Here is a 24,450-nt window from a genome sequence, read left to right as displayed (position 1 = left end):
ACCTTAAGATCATCCAGTTCCAACCTCCCTGCCATGGGCAGGGACACCTCACACTAAACCATGGCACCAAAGGCCTCATCCAACCTGGCCCTGAACACCGCCAAGGATGGAGCATTCACAACCTCCCTGGGCATCCCATTAACTGTGCTGGACTCTGAAGATTCCACAGGACGGTTTTAGAGGAAAATAACCCTAAATACAGAAACGGGGCAAACCCCAAAAAGCCAGATGGTGTGGTTTAGCCTACCTGCAACGACCGGCTGGCACATCCTGTGACTTCTGCTGTTCCCACGGGAAGCCTGGGGAGAGATGCTAAACAGCTTGTACAGGTCTCAAACCCCTACTCTACAGCTTGTGCAGGCTTCACTTTTCAGTCTAAGTAAGCAGCTTTCCAGCATGCACCTTTCTTCTGATTCACTATTACATTTGCAAGAGGTTGGAGTGAGAATTCACACTGCAAAGCTACAGGCAACCACCTCTGCTGTGCCTGTATGACAAAATCACAGAGGATGACAATTCTTTACTTCAAAGATTACACCCAGATAGCCAAAACTAAGGGGAATGATTATTGCAGTTCAAGGTTACCAACCCAAGGTGCTAGGAAAGGCTGATCAGCACAAGTCAAGGCTAATTGAGCATTAAGATGATGCAACATCTAAACCCATTTACATTTAACTGAGTGGCTGACAATTCACAGGTACTCTGGGACCTTTTACACATGCCTCAGCACACACAGCAGATGCCAGCCTGCCCTGCATCCTAAATCAGAAGATTAACATTGCTTAAGATTCCAAAGGAAACTAGAGCCAGTATCATCACTGAGTGTAGTCCATTTTTTATGTTAGCAGTGTCTGGAAAATACAGGCCCAAATACTGTAGTTGGCAAGTCAAATGGGAATCAGCATTTCCACAATGAAGTGCTTAGTTCAGGAAAGCTATTTGGAAAAGCCTGATTTAGTGCACTGTCTACAATCCAATCACCAGTATCCTCCGACTATAGTATCTACAGCAAAAGTCACTTCCCAAGTTTTCCTAAGGAATTTCTATGGAAGTTTATCTAGATGAGTAGGATTCCTTGGGATGGTGTCAGAGAAGGCATGGTCCTTGCTACAATCAGGCAGGGATCACTGTGGAACAAGAAAGGCCAATTTCTCTTGGCACAGGACACAGATACCCAACGTTTCACTACTTTAAATGCCAGTGAGATATTTGCTTTTTACCTAGCAGTGAATAGAAGTAGCCTCTGACTCATATCACACACAATGAGGGTTGGATTGGGGTGAAGAGGTTTTGACCAAACCTTTTATTTCCCCGTCTAAAAAAACCCATAAATGAACAACTTCACAAGTCCCTTTGGCTACTCAGAGAGATGTATTTACCAATTGTTACTACACATCTAAATTCCCAGAAAGGTTAACAAAAGCTCTTTAATAATTCCATATGAAGTTTCTGGAAAGTCAAAAAGCTACTGCAAAGCTTCATTAGGGTGTTACAAGTTAAACCGTCATATAGGTAGTACTGTCAAAGCAAATCTGGGAGCTTTACACGGCAATCATTTTGGAAGTAAAACCATCAAAATAGTATCAGGATATATATAAAATAAATTACTACCTGAGTGATTGGATCCTCCTTAGTATACTGCAGTTGCACATTCAGAGGAAAACACCCCTATTATTGTCGAGATGAGAGAACTTCAGAGTATCACTGCACTGTGGCAGCCTGCTGGCCAGGTTAAAGCCAAAAGCAGGCAACACATGAAAAATGAAGCACTAGGAACACTTTCATTTCAGAATTATACTGAGCAAATCGTTTGTCCTTTCTGTAGTGTTCACAGAATGGCTGAAATTGGAAGGGACTTTAAGAGATTATCTACTTAAGTGGGTATCCCTGTGGGATTGGGATTCATTATTTTTGTACTACCCAAAAAAGAAAGATTTCTTTAATTTATGCACTCTATCAATTGCTATTTCAACCTGTATTTCTATAGTATCTTGGTAAACAAAAGACGAGTCTTCTATGGCTCAATCTTAAAGCTAAGAGAGAGTAAAAGAACAGCAAAGAAACTTCTCCTGAATTCCCATTTTACTGGAACAGTGTGAGGACATGCAAAGACCTTCATTTCAATGACAAGGCTATCAGGTTAGAGGCCATGAGTTTAAAGCTCTACTCAGGCAGACACGATGATGGCTGTTCAAAAACGTTAAGGTCAGCCACATGGGTAAAAAATACTCAGACAAAAGCCCAACCACCCCCTACACAATGTGCTGTTGATACACTTTTGCATGCAGCTTTGCATTATCAAAATCCTGTAGATACAAGATCACATCTGTACAAGGACAAGGCTGTAAGGCACCAGCAGTGAGTTACAAGAAGTCATAAATCAGCCCTTGGAAACAAGTATTTTGGACATACGGAGTTACAGAGAAAGGAAATGAGGAAAATCTGTGGGGTTTTTTGTTTTATTGAAATATGAGCAGCAGTATGCAAAAAATATCTTTAAAAACGTAACATAGCAAAACCTAATCATTTAAAATTAATAAGATAAAAAGATGTTTAGAGTTAAATGAAAAAACAACTCATGGCTAGAACTGTGTTTCCTACAATGTAAACAAAAAGCATAAAGGTTATGCTTGCAACAAACACAGAAGCAGGTTTATGGAGCAGCACAATAAAGCAACATTATGTTGTAATCTGATGGTTTGGTCTATCGATTTGAATTCAGAATGGGACACCTTCCTAAAACACAACTATAAAAACTTTAACTCACGTTTGTCTTTCAAAGTAAAACATTTGTGTTGGTGTTTTTGTCTTAAAAACCATCACCAGCAACACTTTGGGGCAACTAAAACAATAACCTGAAGAAAAGTTTGTGTTTTAAAGTAGGGAGAAAGCCCAACACAGTTTTTGTGTTCTCTAGCCTTACACTGCAGGAGAATCTGCCCAAGAATTGAGAACTTTCACACTGTGGTATTGTGGGGAGAGGAAAAAAAATCATAGCTTCAAGCAAAACCAATTCTATACCAAATGATAATACATGGGCTGGTTCATTACTCTTTTGACTAACAGATTGTTCTGTTAGATTTGTCTCTCAGTCAGTCATACTAGAAAGTTTTATTTTGGTCCTATAGATACTCTAACCCAATGTCATCCCTTCATGTACAACTACTTCATGCCTAATGCAATTAAATGAACGCAACACTTACGCAAGGCACTGGACTGACTGCCAGCAAGACTGAAGTCCTCTAACGAGGAATATCTAAGCTACTATCTTAGGTGACTATAAAAGTAAACCCAGAAAGAACTTCAGTATCAGCCTGTGATAGACTTTTGCTGGTATTGCCAAAGCTGTTAATGCCATGGTTGGTGCAAAGTAGAAAGATGCTCAAAAGAAGAAAATACTTACGCTACAAAAGCCAAAACAGTTTTCACTGAAGAGTAACATCAGTCTCAGCTGGGCTACACTGGAAAGGCTCCATCCTCCACTACCAGCACACTACTGGCTGATTCAGTTTCTCCATCCCTCCATCTAGATTAAGAAGTGACTTACACACAAGTATGCTGCAACAGAAGCAGCGCTTTCTGATATCACTATGCTTAAACCATCATTAGGGCCAAACAATTCTCCATCCAATCCATCCATGCACCGATAGAGGAATTTTATATCAGCAGCACAGTTGACCTAAACATGATCAGGAACACCAGGAACCAGCAGCACACATTTGCTAACTAGAAAGCTCTCAAAAAGTCCTACGGAGAAGTAGAACATATACAAATCTTACTGGGTCTACTCCTGCAAGCCTACCCTGGCAAAATCAGCAGTCACAAGGATATTCCCAGCACTGCATATATTAGAGTTCAAGAATATGTACACAAGCAGACAAATGCCAGAGTACTGTAGTACTTAATGACAGCATCAGAAGTGGGTTAACTGGATATTATTGCAGAAATTATGGTTCAGTGCATGGGTAGCCAATCTAACCACAATACTAGCACTAAGCACCATCTCTGGCGCATGAACACCCACTTCAGCAGCCATTCTTGAGTCATTTCATTGGTCACATCTAAACACGCAAGTGGACAGAGATGAAGTCAAGTGAAAAACATTTTGGATAAAGTAAACCCTTGTACCTACAACTGAGATCTTTCCTTAATCCAATGTGCCACGACATTATAAAAGCTAGTCAAGAAAAAGAAATCCTGCAGTGTCAAATATACATATTCAGCAACTTGACAGAAGAAAAGCCTGATCCTGTGGCCAACTGACGTCACATCTTACTTGATCAAAAGAACCATCTCTAGGTTGCAGCTCTGAAGAATGAAAGAGAAAACCCCAAAAGTGAAGAGCAAATCAAGTTCTTTCCCTTCTCCTGATCATTCAGTTGTTCGGTTTTGAACACACTTGAAAAACTGCTTAAAAAACACTAAACCCATAAAAAATACACCACCAAATACAGAAATTCCTGTACAAGAGAACATCAGGGTTCTGCAGAAGTGTTACAGTTTATTCCTTTAAGGCATTTTATAAGAAACATTTTAATGATATGTAAACAATTTCATTTCTTTAAGATCACTTGTTACTTAGGTACCATATGATGCATGATTTCCATGTCATTCAATAGAAGACACCAGAACTTGTGTAAGCAATCAATGTCTCATGATTGCAGCAATTAACTGCAACACATCTTTGAATGAGTATTTGCATTTTAGAGTTTTCAGCCTCTCCCCCAAACACTGAACCCTTTTCTGAAGAGCTGATCAGGAAAGAGAAAAAGGAGGACAAGAAGGTAAAAAATACAATGGGACTTTTTCTGCATGCAAAGAGATTTTGTATATAATTCACTTTAATTCTCTTAGAGTATTTCTTTCAGCCTCCTTTTTTATTAAAGGGGAAAAATATGTATATGTTGTTTAACTGATTTCTTTAGTGTTTAGTACAGTGTTTAAATTCTCTGAATAATACAACAGCACAGGCAAGAGGATTCCTTACATGTGAGAGAGAAATTTCATTGTCATATTAATGCAGTCCTTCCATCCCATAAAGCTGCCAACTATAGTTACAAGTCTTCTGACTGAACACCTGCCATTAGGGACAGGATCAAGACCACTGTTTCATGTAGGCTACACATTAAGTGATTACTTTTGGTCATTACCAACAGGTCTGTATTAAATCACATGATCTGGAAGTAAAAGCTTCTGCAATCAGTTACTAATCTGCTAAGCCACTCAGTCTTCGGAGAGACTCAAACTCATACTGAAAGTGAATTAAATACAGTGTAATCACTAATACTGCGTAATGTCTACGGAGAGATTAAAAAGGCCTAACACAGATCAATTCCAGACAGGTAAAATAAACAGCTAGAACACCAAAAAGAGAACAAAAAAAACTTAATTCCTTCCAAAAAGTAGTAAGCACTGCCATTTACAAATAGTAGTGTTTATGTTAAAATAGAGAAGGGTACCTAGAAAGAAATAGCCTTGGCAACCAAATCCAAATGGCATGAGTGTAAATCAAAGCAAAACAAAGATTATTACTCCAGAAACGTGCAAGATGTTTACCTTGTATTGATTACTAATGAAAACAGTGGTTAAAAGAGAGATTACAAAACTAAAGTGGGAAAAAGGCTAAGAACTGCTATTCTGCATTAATATAAAGTGTGTTTATGACAGCATTTTCCAATAGACGATAAAAGTGTTTTTTACACCACTCCAAGATTTGTAAAAAGTATATTTCATGTGTACACTTAAAAAAAAAAGTCACATTGCTTAATCTGAGGCAAATTAGCCATGATACAGTCTGAATTTGTTTATGACAGATGTCAACCTTAAGATGTTAAGCAACTATGCTAAAACTACAGCTTGCAAGCTGGAGCTGCACATGTTCAAACAGTAAAAAAAATCCCAAACTATGATATGTATTTATTTGCTGAAGTCAGTCTTCATAATTCTTGTCCCTTCAGGACAAAAAGCATTTTCCAGTTAAGACATACGCCTGCAAGTTCTAGGGGAGGGAGGGGAAAAGTGTTCTGAATCTTTTCAATAGACTTGTTACCCTTAGGGCTCAACTGTCACTTAAGCATCACAACAGCAAATTGAAATGTAAAACTGATTAGCTATACACAATGGAATTGGTCACAAAGGGCTTTAAAAAAAAAAGAGAAGTTAAACCGTAAGATCCATTCTCCATATAGCTCACAGTATCCACACTGGAAGTTTCGCTAGAATTAGAATAAGTTCGCTAAAAATAAGGCTGAAGACAGAATTTCAGCACTATGAAACAGATGAGATGGGATTAAGGGGAGAACCCATTTGTGTAAGTACTTTATCCAGCCACTGGAGGGGCCCATGAAGGTGAATTTCTATCCAGCATGGGGTGCTTGTCACATCTTGTCGGTGATATTCAGCTCCCCAGCCCTGTAAAAATGAACAACATGTTACTGATCAAGTTAAGGACATGCTTTCAAAATAACTGTACTAACAAGCAGCAGGAAACCATGTTCTAAGATACTTATCTGAAGGTAACTCATGATCTAGCAACACATCTTATCTAAAGGAAAAAACCCAGGGCTGGGCAGGAGGGGGAGGGAAGCTGCACCTGGAAGCCTGAATGAAGTCGTATCTGCTACAGCCATGAAGTGACTGCAGGAGCTCCTCTTGGAGCTCACTGCTGACCCAAGGACTCCTGGCTATGGCCACATCTTTTCTGTTTCTCCCTCCTGCTCCCTAACCTCTATACTCTCAAATTGAGCAATATTTATCATAACTGACAGAACAAGGTATCTTTTGGACAAGATGCAAAAAGAAACCCTGGAAGGCCCAAGTCTAGACTTTGTGCTAACTCTGAATTGGACAGCATCTTGATTAAACATGTTGAGAAAACACCACTGAGAGTAACAGCATAGTCTGACTTCATGAATTCAAATCATGTCTTTTTACCCCACACCAATTATTTAAAACTTAATATCATCTCTTTGAAGAGCTGCATCTCTTTCTGCAATCTCTTAGGCTCCTCTTTACTGACGTTCTTTTAGTGGTCTTGTAATTCACTTTGTTCTTTCAAATTCAGAGCATGAGCTCAAATCTCCTTTAATAAAATTATAGCAACCACAATGAAATGCCTGTCCTGAACAGTGAATTAGCTAGATAGCCAAAATCCAAAGCACTGTGTGCTTTCTCTTTCTTGCACCAATTTCCCTCCCCTCAAATTAACTACTTTCAACATAGTTATCACTGAAAAGAACCACATCAGGTCAGAATAGCTTTGCTACCTTGTTACAGTGCTAATGAAATTGCTGTTGAAAACCCAAATCCACAACAGATATCAATACCCTGTTTACCTTTACAAAGCTCATGCGAATGGTGCACATTTTGGTGAGCTCATACACTGCTTCAAATCCATGGTTGACAGACTGAGCTAAAAGCTGAGCAAACTCCTGATTGTTGAAGATTTTCAGACTGCATCCACTGGGAATCTTGCATACAGTCGTTGGATGAAAGCCATGGTGGTAGTTGCAGTTCCTGCTCTGTACAAATATGCTGCTATCACTTAAACACTCAGCATAGACTTCCCCACCAACATAGTAGAGATGAACTCCTGCAAAACAAAAGATAAAAACGTTTCAAATTACTTTTTCTTCCAAAAATATAGTATTTAATACAGCTCCCTCAAAATCAGAGACAACAAAATACATTTCCTGTTTGAGGAGCTTTTCAGTAAGCTCTTTTGTCCACACTATAACATACTTTCTCAATTCAAAACACAGCAGGGTTCATTGTACACCAGCCACTAGATGTCCTTCTCTCACCAATTACAGAACAGAATGGAAAAACTACTGCCACACAACAGTTATTTCAAGCTATTTTCCTAGAGAACTTCTGTGGGTTTTAAAACTCCAGTTTTATAAAACTGATGGTTTCTGCCTATGGCAATTCCAACAGAAATAAAAGTGTCCTAGAGAAGGGGCAATGACAGACATGAATGAAAAAGTCCATCCATGCTCTGACATTCAGTTTATTTTTGTGAAGTAAAAGAGGTAATCCAATTAGCTGCAGAACTTTAACACCATCAGACTTTACAGATCTGATAATCAAAGTCCTTAGATTTTCACATCTGCCTGGATTCAGACATGTAACATAAATGCTTCCCTTTCATCATGTACTGAAGCCTATACATCACTGCAGACCATCCTGCAGTTTGCCAGATGAGGCTGCAGCAAGTCAGCAGATGCAAGATAATCTTTCAGACAGCAGCAACTGTTGTGAACATTGCTAGATCTGCCTGGGACTAAGGTAGGATGAAGGTTACGCAGAGGAACCATTGGCTTCAACCACCCTAAAGAGCTGTCAGAAAATCTGGAGTGGGCAAGAAAGCCTTTTCAGCACACAACCCTATATATTTAAAAAGACAGGGACTACCACTTGCTAACTAACAATCTTTTGAGTAAAGACCTTCCAAGAGATTTCTAAAAAGGGGAGTAGGCTAATGTAACACTATGAGAAGAACACAGGTACTTCCAATTGTGCACTGGCTTATGCTTAATATCACACTTGCAATGGAATACTTCTGCAGGGAAAAAAAACTTATCAAGCAGGATTGGGTAGTTGTAAGGAGACAAAAAAACCATGACCTTCCAAAAGCCATAAACAAACAGTATTTTAATCCAAAAAACAGAATCATAGAATGGTTTGGGTTGGAAGGGACCTTGAAAGGGTTCCAATCGGGGAAAGGTCTTCCACTAGACGAAGTTGTTCCAAGTCCCGTCCAACCTGGCCTTGAACAATGCCAGGCATGGGCAGCCACAGCTTCTCTGGGTATCCTGTGCCAGCGCCTCACCACCCTCACAGGAAGGAGCTTTAGCCTAAGATCTAAACTAGATCTCGGAACTTTTACCGTAAAGCAAATTTATTTTAATAATTAGTAATAGATACATAGACATATAAAAGCTCATTGCAGCCAATACTACTCTACAACATGATCCTGGACCCTTGTTACATTTCTGACCTTAGGGAGATGCCCTAGATTTCCCTGCCAGCGCCATCAAAAGGCATTAGCCAAAACACAAGAACCTGACAAACCACCCATAACCAAGAAATCAGACGTTCCCCTTCATATTATTAAATTTTCTTGGACAACAGCATTGCAGAGCCAAGCAACATCTTGCCATATTTATAGTTGTTTCTAACTAAAAGACCATTAAGGAACAGGATGGGTCCTGAAGACAGAAGATACATTACAAGCAACAGTGACTTTTATCAAACAAAATTCAACACCAACTGCACTGAATGATCTCTGGCATTAAAAAGGCCTCTAAATGTGTGTAATAGAAACAGGGTTCTCTTCTCAGGACTCGGTTACAAAAAGAGGAGATATTCAGAAAAGTAGTGCTACCTTTTAAGATAATCCAAGCACATTCCATCAAAGATGAAAACCGTGCATCTGTGCGTGCTATCAGCCAAACAGTATGGGAAAACTAGAAGATCTTGCAAAACCTGCTGTCTCCAGGAATCCCTCCCACACACAAACACACCCCATGGATCCACTCAGACAAATGAGCCCTTGCAGTTTTGCATTAGCACTTCAAAGTCCTGCTGACAACTCATGCAAGATACTTGAACATACTGTAGACAGCAGCGTAGTATCATGCATGTACAACAAAAGAAAGAAATCTATCTGTGATACACTGTGAAGTAGTATGAAGAATCTGATTTAGGGAGAAAATGTAACACAGAAGTCCTGCAATATTTCTTGCTGAAACATGAAACTACATCAGCCATAACAAGCAAGCCTCTATGACAATATAGTATGGTAAGAAAGAGGTAGTATTTAATCTTTTAAATTAGTGCCAAAGAAAAATGTCTTCAATTTCTAATTAGACCCAAATCATGCTTAAGTAAATTGTGTTCTGATACCAGAGGGGCAGATAACGTATCACAGATGACTTCTACTATTCTTATCTGAGAATAACCATTGATGCAGTATACAGAAGTTCAAATAAAAACAGACTTCACTTCATAATCACGCATAACACAACCAAGCTTTACCTTTTCCAATGTGTCGTCGAGTGTTCTCAATTGTCGAGTTGCGATTAACATTCGAGAGCAAACCTAAGCAGAACCTGTTTTTGTTATTGGAGGGATCTGTAAACCCATCTACTAAGACACTTGTAGAAGACGCATGAAAAGCCTCCCCAACACGATTATTTAGCTCGTAATACACGATGGAACACCAGTGTTTGGGTTCTTCATAGGCAACAGGCTGAACATCTGAAAATAAGCAAAATGGATTTACATAAGGGTTAAAATATTAAATCTCAAACCGTAAAGCAGACGTTCCAGTATACCAACAGGTAAGTAAATGCTCAGTCAATAGTTATGATGGGCAAGAACTGTCCTGATTTGCATCTCAATGAATTTTACTTTTAGGCATTTTAACCAGTTCACTGAATTTATAATATTTTCCTATTTTAAGCCTGTTATTAAACAAAAGCCTACACAAAAAAAATACAGATGACTGTGGTATCAGGTGAAACATGATTCTTCTCTCCACTTTTAAAAGAACTGTTACAATTTTGGGACTATTTTCAGAGCTTTTGTGCATATAGAATTCCAGCAGCAGGCAAAGGTAGCAGAAAAAATTATTCTGAGAAATGAATAAAGTTCAACTTGTTGTAAGCCACATGATGCACCTGAGGCTTTAAAAGCAAGAGATGCAAATAAGCAAGGCAAGCTTTATTTCTCAACCCTTTCTCTTACAGCCCCAGCTTGCCTTGGAGGACTGCTTCCACTTATCAACAAAGTTCATTGTGCCATCTGAAGTTACTCACTCGATCTGGTCATAAGCCAAACCATGTTAATTTTACATCACACTCTGCAAACTTACCTCTGGTAGATATATTTGGCATGATTTGAGGGATCATTGAATTGCTTGTGTCCATAGACTGCGAATTATCCTGCCCCATTTGATCATCAGGGGGCATATACGCAGGAGGTGGAGTATCAGCTGCAAACATGAAAAAAAATAAACCCAAATAAACCTCAACAATTTAGAATATTTATTTATTCATGCTACAGTTGTAAATACACAAAAGTACTCTTGAACAAGACACCTTAAAACATTTGGACTCATTTTCAAAGTAACTTGAAGACAACCCAGCCAGCTGCCTTTATTGTAAACTCCTTCAACGGTTGGATTCTTCTTCCTGCGTTTTTAAGAACTGCACTCCTGCAGCTGAGCAAGATGACTACAGTTCCTACCTCCTGTCACACAAACATTAGCTTTCCTGCCTACCCTCTTCTCCCTGTTCAAAAAGAAAGTACTAGAAGAAATAACTTTATTTGCCGCAGCATAACAAAGGCCTAAACCAGTTATGGTTTTGCAGCTTCTGTAGGCAGAGTTCATTACAAAAGTGCAGATCTCTGCATTCTTCCATTCAGCACAGCAGCCAGCGTACCAACATATTATTATCCTCTATTTCAGAAATTCTCTCCGGATACCATTAATGCGTCCATCCCAGTGATCCCAGTACTTATCCAAGAGGGATACCCCACTGAATGGACACTTATTTTGTGGCACTGGGCAATGAGAAAGAACAAAGATGAGGCCACTGAGCTACTGGAAAAGAAATTCTTTCACCTATCAACTTCTTGGCTTTATAAACCACACCAATAACCAGACTCATTAAGGCTTCTTTGCCTTATCATTTATTGGTTTTTCCTTATTTTTACCCAAATAGATTAAGTTCCTATCAAAAATCTGCTACTTTTTCCCAGTTAAATACCACGTGTCTTTGTTCAAAGACAGACATCAATAAACTTCTTGCTCAGCCTCTTACATCTGCTTCCTTTTCATTAGTAAATATTCTTCTGAAGTATGTATCAGTTATTCTACATGGAAGCTGTGCAAAATAACTGACCATCCATGACAGTACAACTAGAACAACTAATTCTGATCAGTGACAAAACTAGCAAGAAACCCCTCTAAAAAAGCAAATGGAAAAGCAATTTACTGCAAGTATCACAAATTCGTGAGGTAGTAAGTCACAGCAGCATGTGACATTTAAATTATTTTATTAAGTTGACATTTAGGCTGTACTTACCCGGTAGCTGAAATGGACTGGATGGTCCAGAGCTAGCTGGGGAGCTCGGGTAAGTGCTGCTGGCTGGAGAAGGTGGATAGGGACTGTTTGGTGAAATGGAAAATGGAGTGCTGTTGGGTTGCTGGAAAGAGTCTGGAAATGTCGCATTGTGTGGCATGTGTGGTTCGTTGTGGCTTAGGTTCCTGAACTGGACTAGTAGACTGTGCTGTGGATTGAATTCGCTATGTCTAGGCACTAATACTGGAGGTAGAACTGAAAACAAAACACAAAAAATAGATAAACTTAGATTAAAAACACTGATGGGAGAGATACAAGTAACATGCTCTTCTGCTCACCATGGAAAGAGGAGGGCTGGAAAGAGGAGTAGGGAATCCACCAGTGATGCCTTTACCCCATCCTTTCTCCTTTACCTTTTTACATTATGCTTCATGGAAGACTCACACTTTAATCTTGCAAAATCAGAGCAAAACTACACTTACTTCATGCAACTCGACCTTTATTTTTGAAGAAAATAAAAAACAGTCTACATGTGGCACATACCAAAGTACTGATTTAGAGGTGCTAAGCTGTCCTGGTTTTGGCTGGGGTAGAGTTAATTTTCTTCCTACCCTCACTGTATGTGTAAATTACCAAGTGAGTTGAAATAGGCTATAGTAATACAGACTGTATTTCTAACTACATAGTTACACATAGTCCTTTCTTACTGAAGACAAAAAAAATTCTATACTACAATATAACTCTTGCTAAGCTGGAGTTTTAACTTTTAAATTCAAGAGTGCTGGAGCCTGGAATTCAAGTGCTACAGCAGAGCACCTGAGCACTACAGCAGGTTGCAAGTAGAGTTACAACCATTTCGTGGAACAACAGAAGCAACTTTTCATTGTACTTTCCAGAGCAACATACTTCACCTCTCCCAATCGTAATCACAGTTCTCCTCACCTTCTCCCTTGGCAATGTGCCTTAACAGCAGACTTGCTACCTGACACAAATCTGGTATCTTGCTCTAACTGATCATCACTCTTGGTTCTGTTCAGCTCTGCTGCCTGCTGCTGGGAACTCAAGTTCCACTTGACTTTATCAAATCTGTATCTTAGAATAAAAATTCTATCTCCTCAATTCATGTCACTCAGTGATGAAATACTAAGCTCCTGAAAGAAGGTTACAAACCCCCTCGCAAAGACTGAGGGTTTTAAACAAGTTTGTCACAGAAACCAAAGTATTTTGATCACTGCTTTCTATTTTATTACAATTGAGAACTTTGCCACTAAGTTTAAGGTTAATGGGCTTAACAGATCTGTTGGAAAAGTGTGATTTACCACAAATTAAAACCAGCTAGTACAGAATGGACAACACACCTCCCCCAGACCCCACCAGAAAGGTACAGTTTGAACATTGTTCCTCTTCCAAACTCCCTCATACACCAAATGTAGTTGTTATACGGCACTGGAGAAGGAGGTTCCTGGAGTAAGTGGTTCCTGGAGATATTGTCCAGTTTTCAAGACAGCCATGTTCAAACATACCTGGGCTCTCCACTCTCTTATAGTGGTATGGATTGATGCAGACTTCCTTCTGTTTAGATCCAAAAGGAAATTCACAAATATCCAATGGCTTCAGCTCGTGATGACTTTGTAGATCAGGCCAACGCCAAACACGACAGTAAATGACATGGGGAAGGCCCTTTCTGTGAGAAACTTGAAGTCGTCCATCTAAAGAGCGGGGGATAGTAACGCACTTGCTGGGCTGTCCTGGACTGCTCAAGGCTTTCTCCAGTTCTTCCATAGCACCTTTTTTCTTCTTCAGCTTTTTAACCAAAGCATCAACAGCTTTTTCTGCCCATTTTTCCTCTTCATCTCCTTGTTTCCAGCCCAACAGACGCTTTACAGCTGGGCTAGTAAAGGAGAACAAACTGGCCATTGACGTCATTTGACACAAGTCTTCAAAAGGTCTGTTGGGTTTTGTCTGTTGGGTTTTTTTGTTTCCAAAGAAATGTCAGTTATTGCCACTGATGAGCTGCACTAGTTCTAGGAGGCCGACAAATGAACATATAGATGTCAGTGATGAAGTCTTTGCATCAAAAATAATGATCAATTCCTCCTATTAAAGAGATAAGTTAACAAGTAATTAGTAAACAAGTAAAGAATGTGGTAAACCAAAAAGGCAGATATCAAAAAGAATCCCTGTTTCAATCCAGCCATGGCATCTGATTTGTTTCAGAATAACCTCTTAAGTACAAGAACCTCACATCAAAGCTAAATGTGATCAGAGTCCCCAGTTCAGGGGGGAAAGGACAGTCAAGGGACCAAAAGGACAGCACGGTTGCTGTTAACAGTATTCTTTAAATCCACGATTTTCCTTCAGAAAACAGGCTTGGGGAATATGCTTTAAAACTGGTATTACATCCCTGTCATGGAGCTTCACCAGAAGACCTAAACTCACAATGAAGAAACAGGGAAGAGGCACAATGGAACCAATAGTTTCACAGCCAGTACTGCACTGAAGCACTCAGCTTCTCAAACAGGTCTTTATTTCCCAAAAGGAGAAAACACGAAAGCATCTGCTTGCTCTTGAGCTCTAATTCAGCACCCTACGTTTTTGGAAGAGTATTAAGAAAAAAAAATAAGGAAGAAGCTGCAGGTAACTACACAGAAAACAAAAACAACTGGAAGAAAAACCCAGTAATACCCCCAAAGCAACCTTGCTCCAGCCACTCAAAGGTGATCAACCTTTTCAGCTGTGGCTATTTTTATGCTGCACTTCCTTGTATCTTTTCAGAAGAGTATTTGAAGCGCTGGATATATTTAGCCTTTGGCACAAAAAAAGTGTTTTCCCCAGAAAAAGAAGGGGGAGGCATGGTGGAGTAAATGCTGTGACCTTTACTACAAACTGCCTTGGAGAGGAGCAGAACAACACTGCAACGCAAGCAGCGCTCATGAATGGTGATGTTTTCTACCGCTCACCAGCTCTAATGCAAATCCTCCCCCCACCAACTTAAGGAGTACCGATGACAAGAGGAAATGATGTGCTGTGGCAACGCACTGATAAGAACTTGTAAAATCCCTTGTGAATACTAAATAAGCAAGTATAGACAATGAGCAGCTGGCAAAAAGCAAGAGCAGAGCTAAGAGAAAGGATGTCAATAACAAAAGATGCTTCCTTTCTTGCTACAGAGACTGCCAAACAACACTGTCTCTCAACTTTTGATAAACCATGGTGAATCAGAACACCTAACATAGCCCAAGACGCCAAATCTGCACATAAGAGAAAGGTGTGTGTTGGGGAGCAGAAAGATTTAAGTTCCTCTGTACTGGTTCTCTTAGATTCCTACCTTTGATCATCAGGATCTTTTTGCCTCCCATCTCTGATTAACTAAAAGTTATCTGATAAGGTTTCTCTTAGCGTCTAGGCACATTTACACGCTTGCTCAGACACATGGACAGGTACTTTTCTCTAACATAACCATGCGTCAAGCATCAGCAGCCAAAGATACAGCAAACATCCCTAGACAAAGCATTTATCATGTTGCATATGTAATCATCCTAAATTTTCTACTAGGGAGGTGGAAGGTGAGGAAAGCAGGGAACAAACCCAAGGACACTTGGCTACAATGAAGAGTGTACGTTCAAAAACTTATGAACACCCTTTACAGGAAAAAAACCATTTCTTTCAGACAGTAGCTTAATCCCATTGGTAATTCTTTGATTATTCAGCTTTGTTTCTGTAATATGCAAAAAAACTGGGAAAACCAAAACCAAACCAAAACTGTTTGAAGATCTTTCTTCCTAAATTCTCATAAAAAGCAAAATGAACAAAAGGAAATTAAGGGAATACAAGTCTCCCACTGCTTCAGTAAAGCCTCAGAAGAAGCGACTGAAGAAAAAGAAAAGAAGAAAAGAACCCACAACCAATTATGTATCACAAGAAATAAGGACACGTCTGCACTTTAAGTATCATTTAGTTCCCCAGAACTATTACACATGAGAACCTTTGCACCCTTCAAAGTAACAGGAAACACATAAAGGGAGATAAACTTGGCCAAGAATGCAGACTAAATTTATTCTTTTACTGAGGATAAAAGTTTACTGTTCTAAAAAGTAAAAGCTGTTTATAGTCACATTAAGTTGCTTCCCAAGCCTTCTGCACATTCAATAGCTGTAAGATATCAGCTACTGCTCACACCCCTAAGAAAGGAAATGATCCCACCTAGAATCTCAAACCAGAAAGAAGACAATTCAAAAGTTCTATTTTTGGTTCTCAGCTATGCTTTCAAAGAACCTTCAGCATCACCAAGGCAGAAGACACACCAGAAATTTCTATAGTTGCTGAGCTCTGATGAGATTCTAAGAAACGCCTCTTGACTGTCGTCACCCTGATCTATTTTCCATTACAGCTGCCCCATCTATATTAAGCAATCAAGTTTGCAGATCTATGATTCTATGATCACATCTATTTGTTTATTTTTTATTTAACACAACAGTAACATGCAGCAAATAGGAACGAAATTTTCCTGCTTGTGTATCATTTCAACATCCTTTATCCACAAGTATGCTCATAGAATAAACAACCCTAACTAAAGGCAAAGGAAGTTGGAACAGTTGGAACTAGGATTTGTAGGGCAAGTGTCAAGAGAATTTTGACAAATAACTGTCCTATAAGTGATGATTTCAGAAATAACCTGCTTGCAGTAAATAACATAACTCGAAAACCTTCACATTCATCTGAATACCTATCAACAAAACCAAACCTAGTTTTCCACATACATGTTTGCGCTATAACCACTGAAAAATGGGACTGCTGAAGTTGAAAATGGCATTTACTGCAAATCCATTCTGGCCACCCATGATGCTTTCAAGACTCTTCTGCTGAAATGTATTTCTACCTGCTCAAAAAAAGCAAGGGCAAAAAAGAAACCCTGAAACAAACTACTAATAGACTTTGAGAAGTACAAACGACACTGAATTAAATCTCACTAAAAGCTTCTCAGAAGTTCATTCTGGAAGGCAAAAAATACTAAAGGTTTACAGCTTTTGCTTTTTCTTTGGAGCTATTTAAGGCCACAGAGCAGCAGGTTCAGGTATTTATGTAGAAATCAAACATTTTCATGATAAAATATCTGAATGAGCAGCACAATCCACATTTAGAACACTTACTTGTATTTAGCATCATTTCAGCATCTGATTTTTGAAAGGTTTCTCAGTAATCATGCATCTGATAGGAACAGCATCACCACATCATCTATATTTACAATCAATTTCTTCTGAGGCTTTAAAAGTGCACCTTATGAGCTGTGATTGCAGTACCACAGCGCATCATCAAGACTTGAGCACAGAAACAAATGCTTGAGAGTCACATTTTCATTCATAGTGTTTCACAAATTACATGTATTATTGCACCTCTAGACCCAGCTGGCAACAGCTTTCATGGGGGGAAAAAAACTTTCTTAACTTTCCTTAAGAGGCAGAGGACCTCTTACACACTACCTGCTTTTATTAAATAACATTTCAGCTGAGCTACAAGAGAACATCAGCTGGAAAACATGTTATTACATTTAAAATAAAGTAATAGTTACAAACACTATAAAGAGTAAGTGTAATGCATTGCAAGGGGTAGCAAGAGGGGGTTTTTAATGGGTGAGCATAAAACGAAGTAAATGCTGTATCAAAATTGGACTTTGGGGCATGCATTATTTATACGTTTAAAGTTCTTGTTAATGACTGCAGCAAATGGAAGGAAACTGGTTGTGTGAACAGATCCATTGTTTGACCCCCTCTTAATACCTCATCAAGCCAGCTACCCATAAATAAACTGGGCTAACAGCAGAACTTACAAGTTACTTTTCAGTTGGGAAGACGGGAGGAAAAAGACTACCTTTCATCTACCATCACAACACTAAGCAACACAACTACTTTTTGTTTCCTCTCCTGAGATTTTCTTAGCATACTATATCAAACCAACAAGTTTGGCAGATAAATCTGATTCACTATAAGGGAATCTCCTGGCTAAAAAGGTCTGAGCAAGAGTCACAGCAGAATAGATCAATATAAAGTTAAATGTAGTGTATTTATTTTAATGAGCTGCACTTCTTTATGTAACATGTTCTGCCATCGATTCCAAACTAACTTCCCACCTGCAAAATCTAAAGTATCATTAAACCAAGCAGCCCATCACCCCAGCAGCATGGCAAGAGATGATTTTTTTTTTACAAGGGTAAGAATAAAATGGGTAACAACTAGACAGTCCTCATCTTTCCCTACTGCCAATACTAACCCTGTATTGCGAATGCACAAGCACTATTCTCCTTCTGCGTAATTTACTTTTTTGCAAATTAAGACAGCTTCCTGTAGCACCATACCCAGTCTGAACTAAGGAACCTCAGTGCTCATGGTTAGAAGCTGCTCTGAGACTCAATTTCAGAATAGAAACAAACCACCACTTATAACCAGCTACACAATTGGTAGCTCATTAGAGCTGCTGCAGATCTGCAGTTAAAATTGTGTTTATTGCCTCTTCCAACTTAGAAATGCTCAAGTATTTTGCCTTCATACACACATTAATATATTATATATTCACACAGAACACTCTAACTCAATTACAGGATAGTACAGCATATTATGCTATATCCAACCATCAGTATTTTCTTCAAAATTGTCTAAAACTACAACCTCACACATCAATTTCATCTGGTTTTATGAAGGTCCTTCTTTCCCTCCAAACTTCTTGGCAGGAATTACACTTGGGTTTTATTATAGTTTTCCAAAGTCTATGTCTTCTTACCTTGTAGCCCAGCACACAGTCCCATGCAATGGTATGCATTACAGCCTTTCCTTGAGGACAAATATAGAAGAAATGTTAGCTCCACAATTTTCCCATATACATCAAAGATAAGATAAATCCCAAGGCTACACAATGGTTAAAAACTCGGGTCATAAACACAAAAGGCCTACATATCTCATACCACTTCATAGCCCTTCAACAGAAAGGGGTTTTCTTCAATTATTCTGTGCAACACCTTAGCCATGAAGCAGATCACCAGTGATATAACTAATTTTTTCCTCTCCTCCCCTTAACGGTAAGTAGAAGATGAAAGGAGATTTTATAAATGGTATCAAAAAGAAACTCGTGGTGTTTTCATCAGAACTGAGCTTGCATATCCAAACGCACATCCAGTTCACCAAAACCCATAAATGCTTTTATACCAGCACTAGATTTCTTTGCTTGAAACATGCCTTGTAAGGCAATATATTCTAACTAATACTACGTGTAAACAAGAACAGAAAGGAATTGTCTGGTATCTTCAAAACTTTTACTAACCATGAACTGTTCTCCAAACACAAAAATGCACTGACAACTTCAGACATGGCTTTCTCACACAATACTTGTTCTTTCCATTTCCACATCTGTACATCATCTAACACAGCTTAAAAAGAAAATAAAACTGAAGCATTTAGCTCTGTCAACTGAGAAGTATTTAACTAGCACTCTCTTAAAGGAAACATCATAAAAACTCTGAGGCCAAGCACAAGCAGTAATACATCGTACATAGAAGTGGAATCATAAAAGCCAGATAGCAAAAGCCATGCTTCTCATTTTTCTTAAAGTCTTCTCAATAATTATTGTTAAGAAATAATACAAGTGATCATGATTTGTATCACAAAAGAGGTCCAGTCAGGAGTTCACTAATAGAGCTGTACTGCATTTCAAAAGCACCCTCACTCCCAACTGATGCCAAGTGTAACCAAAGAACAGAAAGGTCTGAATTTGGTCTGCATCATGGCAAAACTTGAGCTTAACTTTGATACAGGGGAGACACACAGAAAACTTCCCACGCCTAAACAAAGTTAATATCTATTTCTTAAGGCATCTGCTTAGAACACAAAAATCCACCGCTCCCATGGCCCTGGTGTCTGCAGCTACTCTAATTACTGAGCAATTAGCTTTTGTAGAAGTTCTCAAAACCTACAAATTCCATCTCTGAACCAAAATCCCTCTCCCTTAAGTGTTTTGTCAGATCTGTGCATTTTCTCACACTTCTATTTCTGCTAATTGGCACTTTCCAACAGAAGCATTATGCTGAAAAATGCCATTACCAACAGTAATCAGCACATCTGAAAGTCAGTCCTGAAACTGCCCCATGTTTTTAAGGTTACTTAAGATCTACTCTAATCACAGCAGATAACTACAAGCTAGCAACATGAAAAAAAAGCTTATTCTGTGGACACAGACAAGCAAGGAGGTGATTAGAAATTACCTTGGTACTACACCTGGAGAAAAAACTGGGAAAATAAAGTATCTTATATTTTTCACAACCCCTAAAATATGTTAAAAAAATTGAACAAAGCCTTCCAAAAATGTTGATGCTCCTATGCAAGACCTTCATTAAATAACAAGATCCTAATTAAAATGTGAATTAGCAACAAAAAAACATAACCTGAAAGGGACTTTAAAATTTCATGAAGCTTTAAAAGAGGGGAAGAAAAATACAGATGTATGTGTGTGTGTATATACACGCTTCCACTCCATCTGAATTGCATTAAGACTGTGACAAGTTTACAAAAGCTACAGGATTGGAGGGAACACTGACAATAGTAATTCAACCAGCCCTCCCCCCACACACCCTTTGCACAGAATGAATGAATGGTAAAGTATTCTAAATTTGTCAGTTTGTGACATGCACTGACCCAGAATTCAGAGACACTACTTCATAGTTGGTGTATCGGTAGCAGCGATCCTGACAAAGATCCTCTGTTGGGGATGACAGTCCTGGCAGGCTCAACCTTGGTGGTAGGTCAGCAGGGATACAGACTTGGCAGGCGGCAGGCTGCACCTTGCCAACCCACACTGGTCAAGCGCACTCTAGTGCCAGCCAAACCTTTCTACGTGGTCACAGGAACACAGCTAAAAAGGCTTCCAGAAAACAGGGCAGGAACTTGCACCAAGACTAACGATAAGTGCAGAAGTCTTAAATTACTGTTCAACTTGCTTTTAATGTGCTGTTTATCAATGTAAGCTATGAACTATCTGATGTGCTCTCAGCTCACACAAGAATGAATTTTTTGATTCTTAGCATGAACTCCCTTACCTGTTGCTATTAAAAATCATTGAAAGATCTTTGAGGAAGAAATATTAACACATTAATTTTGGCAAATCTATCATAGACATTAGCAGAAACTTCTATTTTTATTTAAAAAACAAACCTAACAAAAAAGCAGCTCAACTGGCAGTGAAGGAAGATATGGGGACTTGCACAGAATTGCTACAGCGATATTTCTGCAGGTATGTACTTCAGCCAAGAGAAACAAAGGAGCTCTTTTGAGTTTTCTTTACAGAACTATAAAGAAAATACAGAGGACATTTTACTAAAATTAAAAACATCCTCTGGAATACTAAAGATCACAATTTAAGTTGCTTAAATCACTCAAATAAACCCCAAAATTTGCGTAATAGAGTGCGTGCACTCCACCTTGAGACAGAGCTTCTTCCAGCTCAGATAATACTCTATCATCATGAAAAGTCTGCCCAGGAGATCATCCACTGAAGGTGCAAGATTAAAAACTGGACTTCATAACCAGACCCAAGAGTATAAAGTCCACAGTTCCAGTTCCTTCAGGTTCCATCAGAGGTTAAAATTCCAAATCTCAGACAAAATACACCCACCACAGCTGTATACAGCATCATAGCAGTACGCCCTTTTGTTGTGATCTTTTGCCATCCAGAGAAAGAAATGCAGAGGAAGCTTCTCTTCCTCCTTTCCCACTTCTCATCCCCATCAGGACTGTTCATCTTGGGCTTCCACTAGGAATGTTTTATAGCAAAACTAGGAAAATTCCTCCCTCAAATGTATTTTCTCCACAATGGAAAGGAAAAGAAAGCTTTCACAAAGGGAGATACCCCGGTAAGCACATGGTTTGTAGAAGTTTAGTTTTATTTGCAGAAGTAAGAGCTATTAAGCGCTGAACGGCAATTTCAAGGCCAAGTGTGCAATTTTAATATCAGTGGTAAGAGTAAACCACTATCAAACGGTAGGGATTAAGACATTAAATCCAACAGCACTCTACACACAGAGCACTCTCAAAAGTTACAACACTCTAATTATGAAACATCTTCAATTAAGTTATTTGCTGCTGCTATTAACTTCCACTACCACCAGCTGCCAACTTCATAAAGTATTACATTACTCTTGATGAGCATGGGCACATGACTGCAACACTGTGTTTCCACCCTTTTTTCCCCCCCCTTTCTGTTCAACATAATTCTATGATTCCTTGAAATGTCAGCCAGGCATTCTGTGCAGAACTTTCATAACTGAGATATACAACAATGTTAATTTCAGGTTTCAGTATTATAAAGCCACCCATGGAAGGTAAATCAACTGAAATTAACAAAGACATAAAAACCAGCAAGAGATTTCATCTAAAACCATCACATACCGACTGATTTCCCCCGACAAGGCAAAACTTAGAGGCTGATGCAAATATTGACAGTTATTTCTCGGAGATTTTGTGAAAGCTCAACTCATTCACGGAGTAAAATCCCTAAATCCTCACAGATCCCACCAAAACAACAACTATTACTGAACCTATCCAATAATCTATTCAACAACTACTGTAAAATCAGTTCCTCCCTGTTTTACTGAGAAATACCTTCATTCAACGAGCTTCAAGTCCCACCAGAAGCTACCCAAGTGGAACAAGCACCCAGATCACTTGATTCCCAGTCTTGTGTTTTTAACCGCAAGACCATATTTCCTCTATTAAGTTTACAACCCGCAGAAAACAAAAATTGCCATTCTAAATCACTCGGGCGGCCCATCTGTTGTCAGGCAGCTGTCAGGGCTGGCTGCACGCAAGGGAAGGCCGAGGTGGACAAGTGTAGGTTCCCCACCATCGCCTCCGCGGGAAAGAGCCTCTCTTTCCCAAGGGATCCGAAACGTGGAATTGTTCCTCTCCCTTTTTCTTGGGCCAAGGCCTTGCTCCAGCCGGGAGCGAGCTCCTCGTCTTAAATAAATAATAAATAAAAAAGAGAAACAAAAACCACCGAGCCTCTCATTAGCGTTGCAACAGTTCGCTCTTACAGTTACGTGCACAGACTTATTTTTATCAGCACGGAGCGTGTTTTAACAGCCCAGCAGCGCGATCCTGCGCTCCCCTTTCCCTCCTGCGGCTGCTCCTTCCTCCACACACCGCCCCACGCTTCCCCTCAGCCCGGCCCGGGTCGGCCCAAAGTCCCGCGCCGCCGGCGGAGGCCTCGGCCCCCCTGTGAGTTTCGGAAAGGCCCGTTCCCCCGCCCCGGGAACGCTAACCGCAGCCCCCCAGCCCGGACCCACCCGAAACGGAGCAGAAGCAGCCGTGCTCCACCGCGGCGACCCAGCGCGAGTGTCCGTCCGTGAGGCTGCAGGCAGGGGCTGGGCCCCTGCCGCCCGCCCGCTCACCAACAAAACTTTATTGAGAGCCCGCGGAGGGGGACAGCGGCGCGGCGGCGCCGGCGGGGCCAGCGCCGGGACCCGGATGTGCGTGAGGGGCGGGGCCAACGCACGGGCGGGAGCCTGCGCTTCCCGCGCATGCGCGCTGCAGGCAGGAGAACGCAGGCGCGGCGGGAAGGGCGGGAGGAGATCGAGTGTATGCCCGCAAAACAAAGTGAAATAGAGAAAAAGAGAACGGTTCGGGGGTTGTTGTCTAAAAAGTACGTTATCCCGAGACGGAGGGATAAAAAGTTGACCTGAAGATCAGCGCGGTCTCACAGTGACCCCTTATGAAACGCGTCTGCCGGGGCTTATTGAAGGCACGAGTGGCAGCCGAGGGGTGAAGGCCGCGGTGGCCGGTGCTGCAGGAGCTAAGATCCAGAGCCTCGGCTGAGATGATAAAAGGGCTGAGGAGACGCAGTGTTTGAGACTGCGGGGATCCAGCTTGTACCCGCAAAAGAAAGTGAACTAGAGAAAATATAGGTGTGTCAGGGACTGTTTATGAAAAAACAACTGACCCTGAACAGAGGGATAAAAAAAATTACCTCGAGATCCGTGCAGTTCTGCAGTGACCGTTCATGAGGATACCTCTGCTGTGGCCTGTTGAAGGCTCTAATGGCAGCTGAGGGGTGAAGGCCATGACGACTGGTGCTGCAGGAGCTGAGATGCCAGGGCAGGGTTGAGGGGAGGCAGCAGGAAGGGCCTGCGGGGATCCAGCTTGTACCCGCAAAACCAAGTGAAATTAGAGAAAAAATGGAAAAGCTGGGGGTTGATGGCGAAAAAATAACTCGCTCTGAGACTGAGGGATAAAAAAATAACCTCAGGGAGGTCTCACAGTGACCCTGCATGAGGATGCCTCTGCTGTGCCCTATTGAAGGTTCCAGTGGCAGTCAAAAGGTGAAG

The 24,450-nt window shown here is 40.3% G+C and overlaps 1 protein-coding gene across 2 annotated transcripts; it reads right to left on the bottom strand.

The window, feature by feature from the left end:
• Positions 1-2,462: 2,462 nt before the first annotated feature.
• On the bottom strand, positions 2,463-23,567 carry SMAD5 (SMAD family member 5). Of its 2 annotated transcripts, XM_080627156.1 has the most exons (8): positions 23,413-23,567; positions 18,864-18,913; positions 13,613-14,186; positions 12,093-12,344; positions 10,877-10,996; positions 10,039-10,260; positions 7,335-7,591; positions 2,463-6,411 (listed from the first exon to the last, which is right to left on the bottom strand). In XM_080627156.1, exons 3-8 carry the CDS (start codon positions 14,013-14,015, stop codon positions 6,268-6,270), a joined length of 1,398 nt encoding a protein of 465 aa, XP_080483282.1. In that variant the 5' UTR covers positions 14,016-14,186; positions 18,864-18,913; positions 23,413-23,567; the 3' UTR covers positions 2,463-6,267. The 2 variants fall into 2 exon arrangements, with proteins under 2 accessions (XP_080483282.1, XP_080483281.1); XM_080627155.1 differs by lacking the exon at positions 18,864-18,913.
• Between the last annotated feature and the right edge of the window lie 883 nt (positions 23,568-24,450).

The sequence above is a fragment of the Psittacula echo genome (genome assembly GCF_963264785.1).
Source record: "Psittacula echo genome assembly, chromosome: 11".
Taxonomy (NCBI): domain Eukaryota; kingdom Metazoa; phylum Chordata; class Aves; order Psittaciformes; family Psittacidae; genus Psittacula; species Psittacula echo.
This window is presented reverse-complemented; position numbering and strand designations above follow the sequence as displayed.

Bases quoted from the DNA above. Each gene is read 5' to 3' on its own strand.
- SMAD5 (XM_080627156.1), bottom strand. From the start codon at position 14,015: ATGACGTCAATGGCCAGTTTGTTCTCCTTTACTAGCCCAGCTGTAAAG. The intron at 10,997-12,092 runs GTAAGTACAGCC...TCATGTTTGCAG, and splicing joins CAGTCCATTTCAGCTACCGG to CTGATACTCCACCTCCTGCG. The intron at 10,261-10,876 runs GTAAGTTTGCAG...GCTTATTTTCAG, and splicing joins GCCAAATATATCTACCAGAG to ATGTTCAGCCTGTTGCCTAT.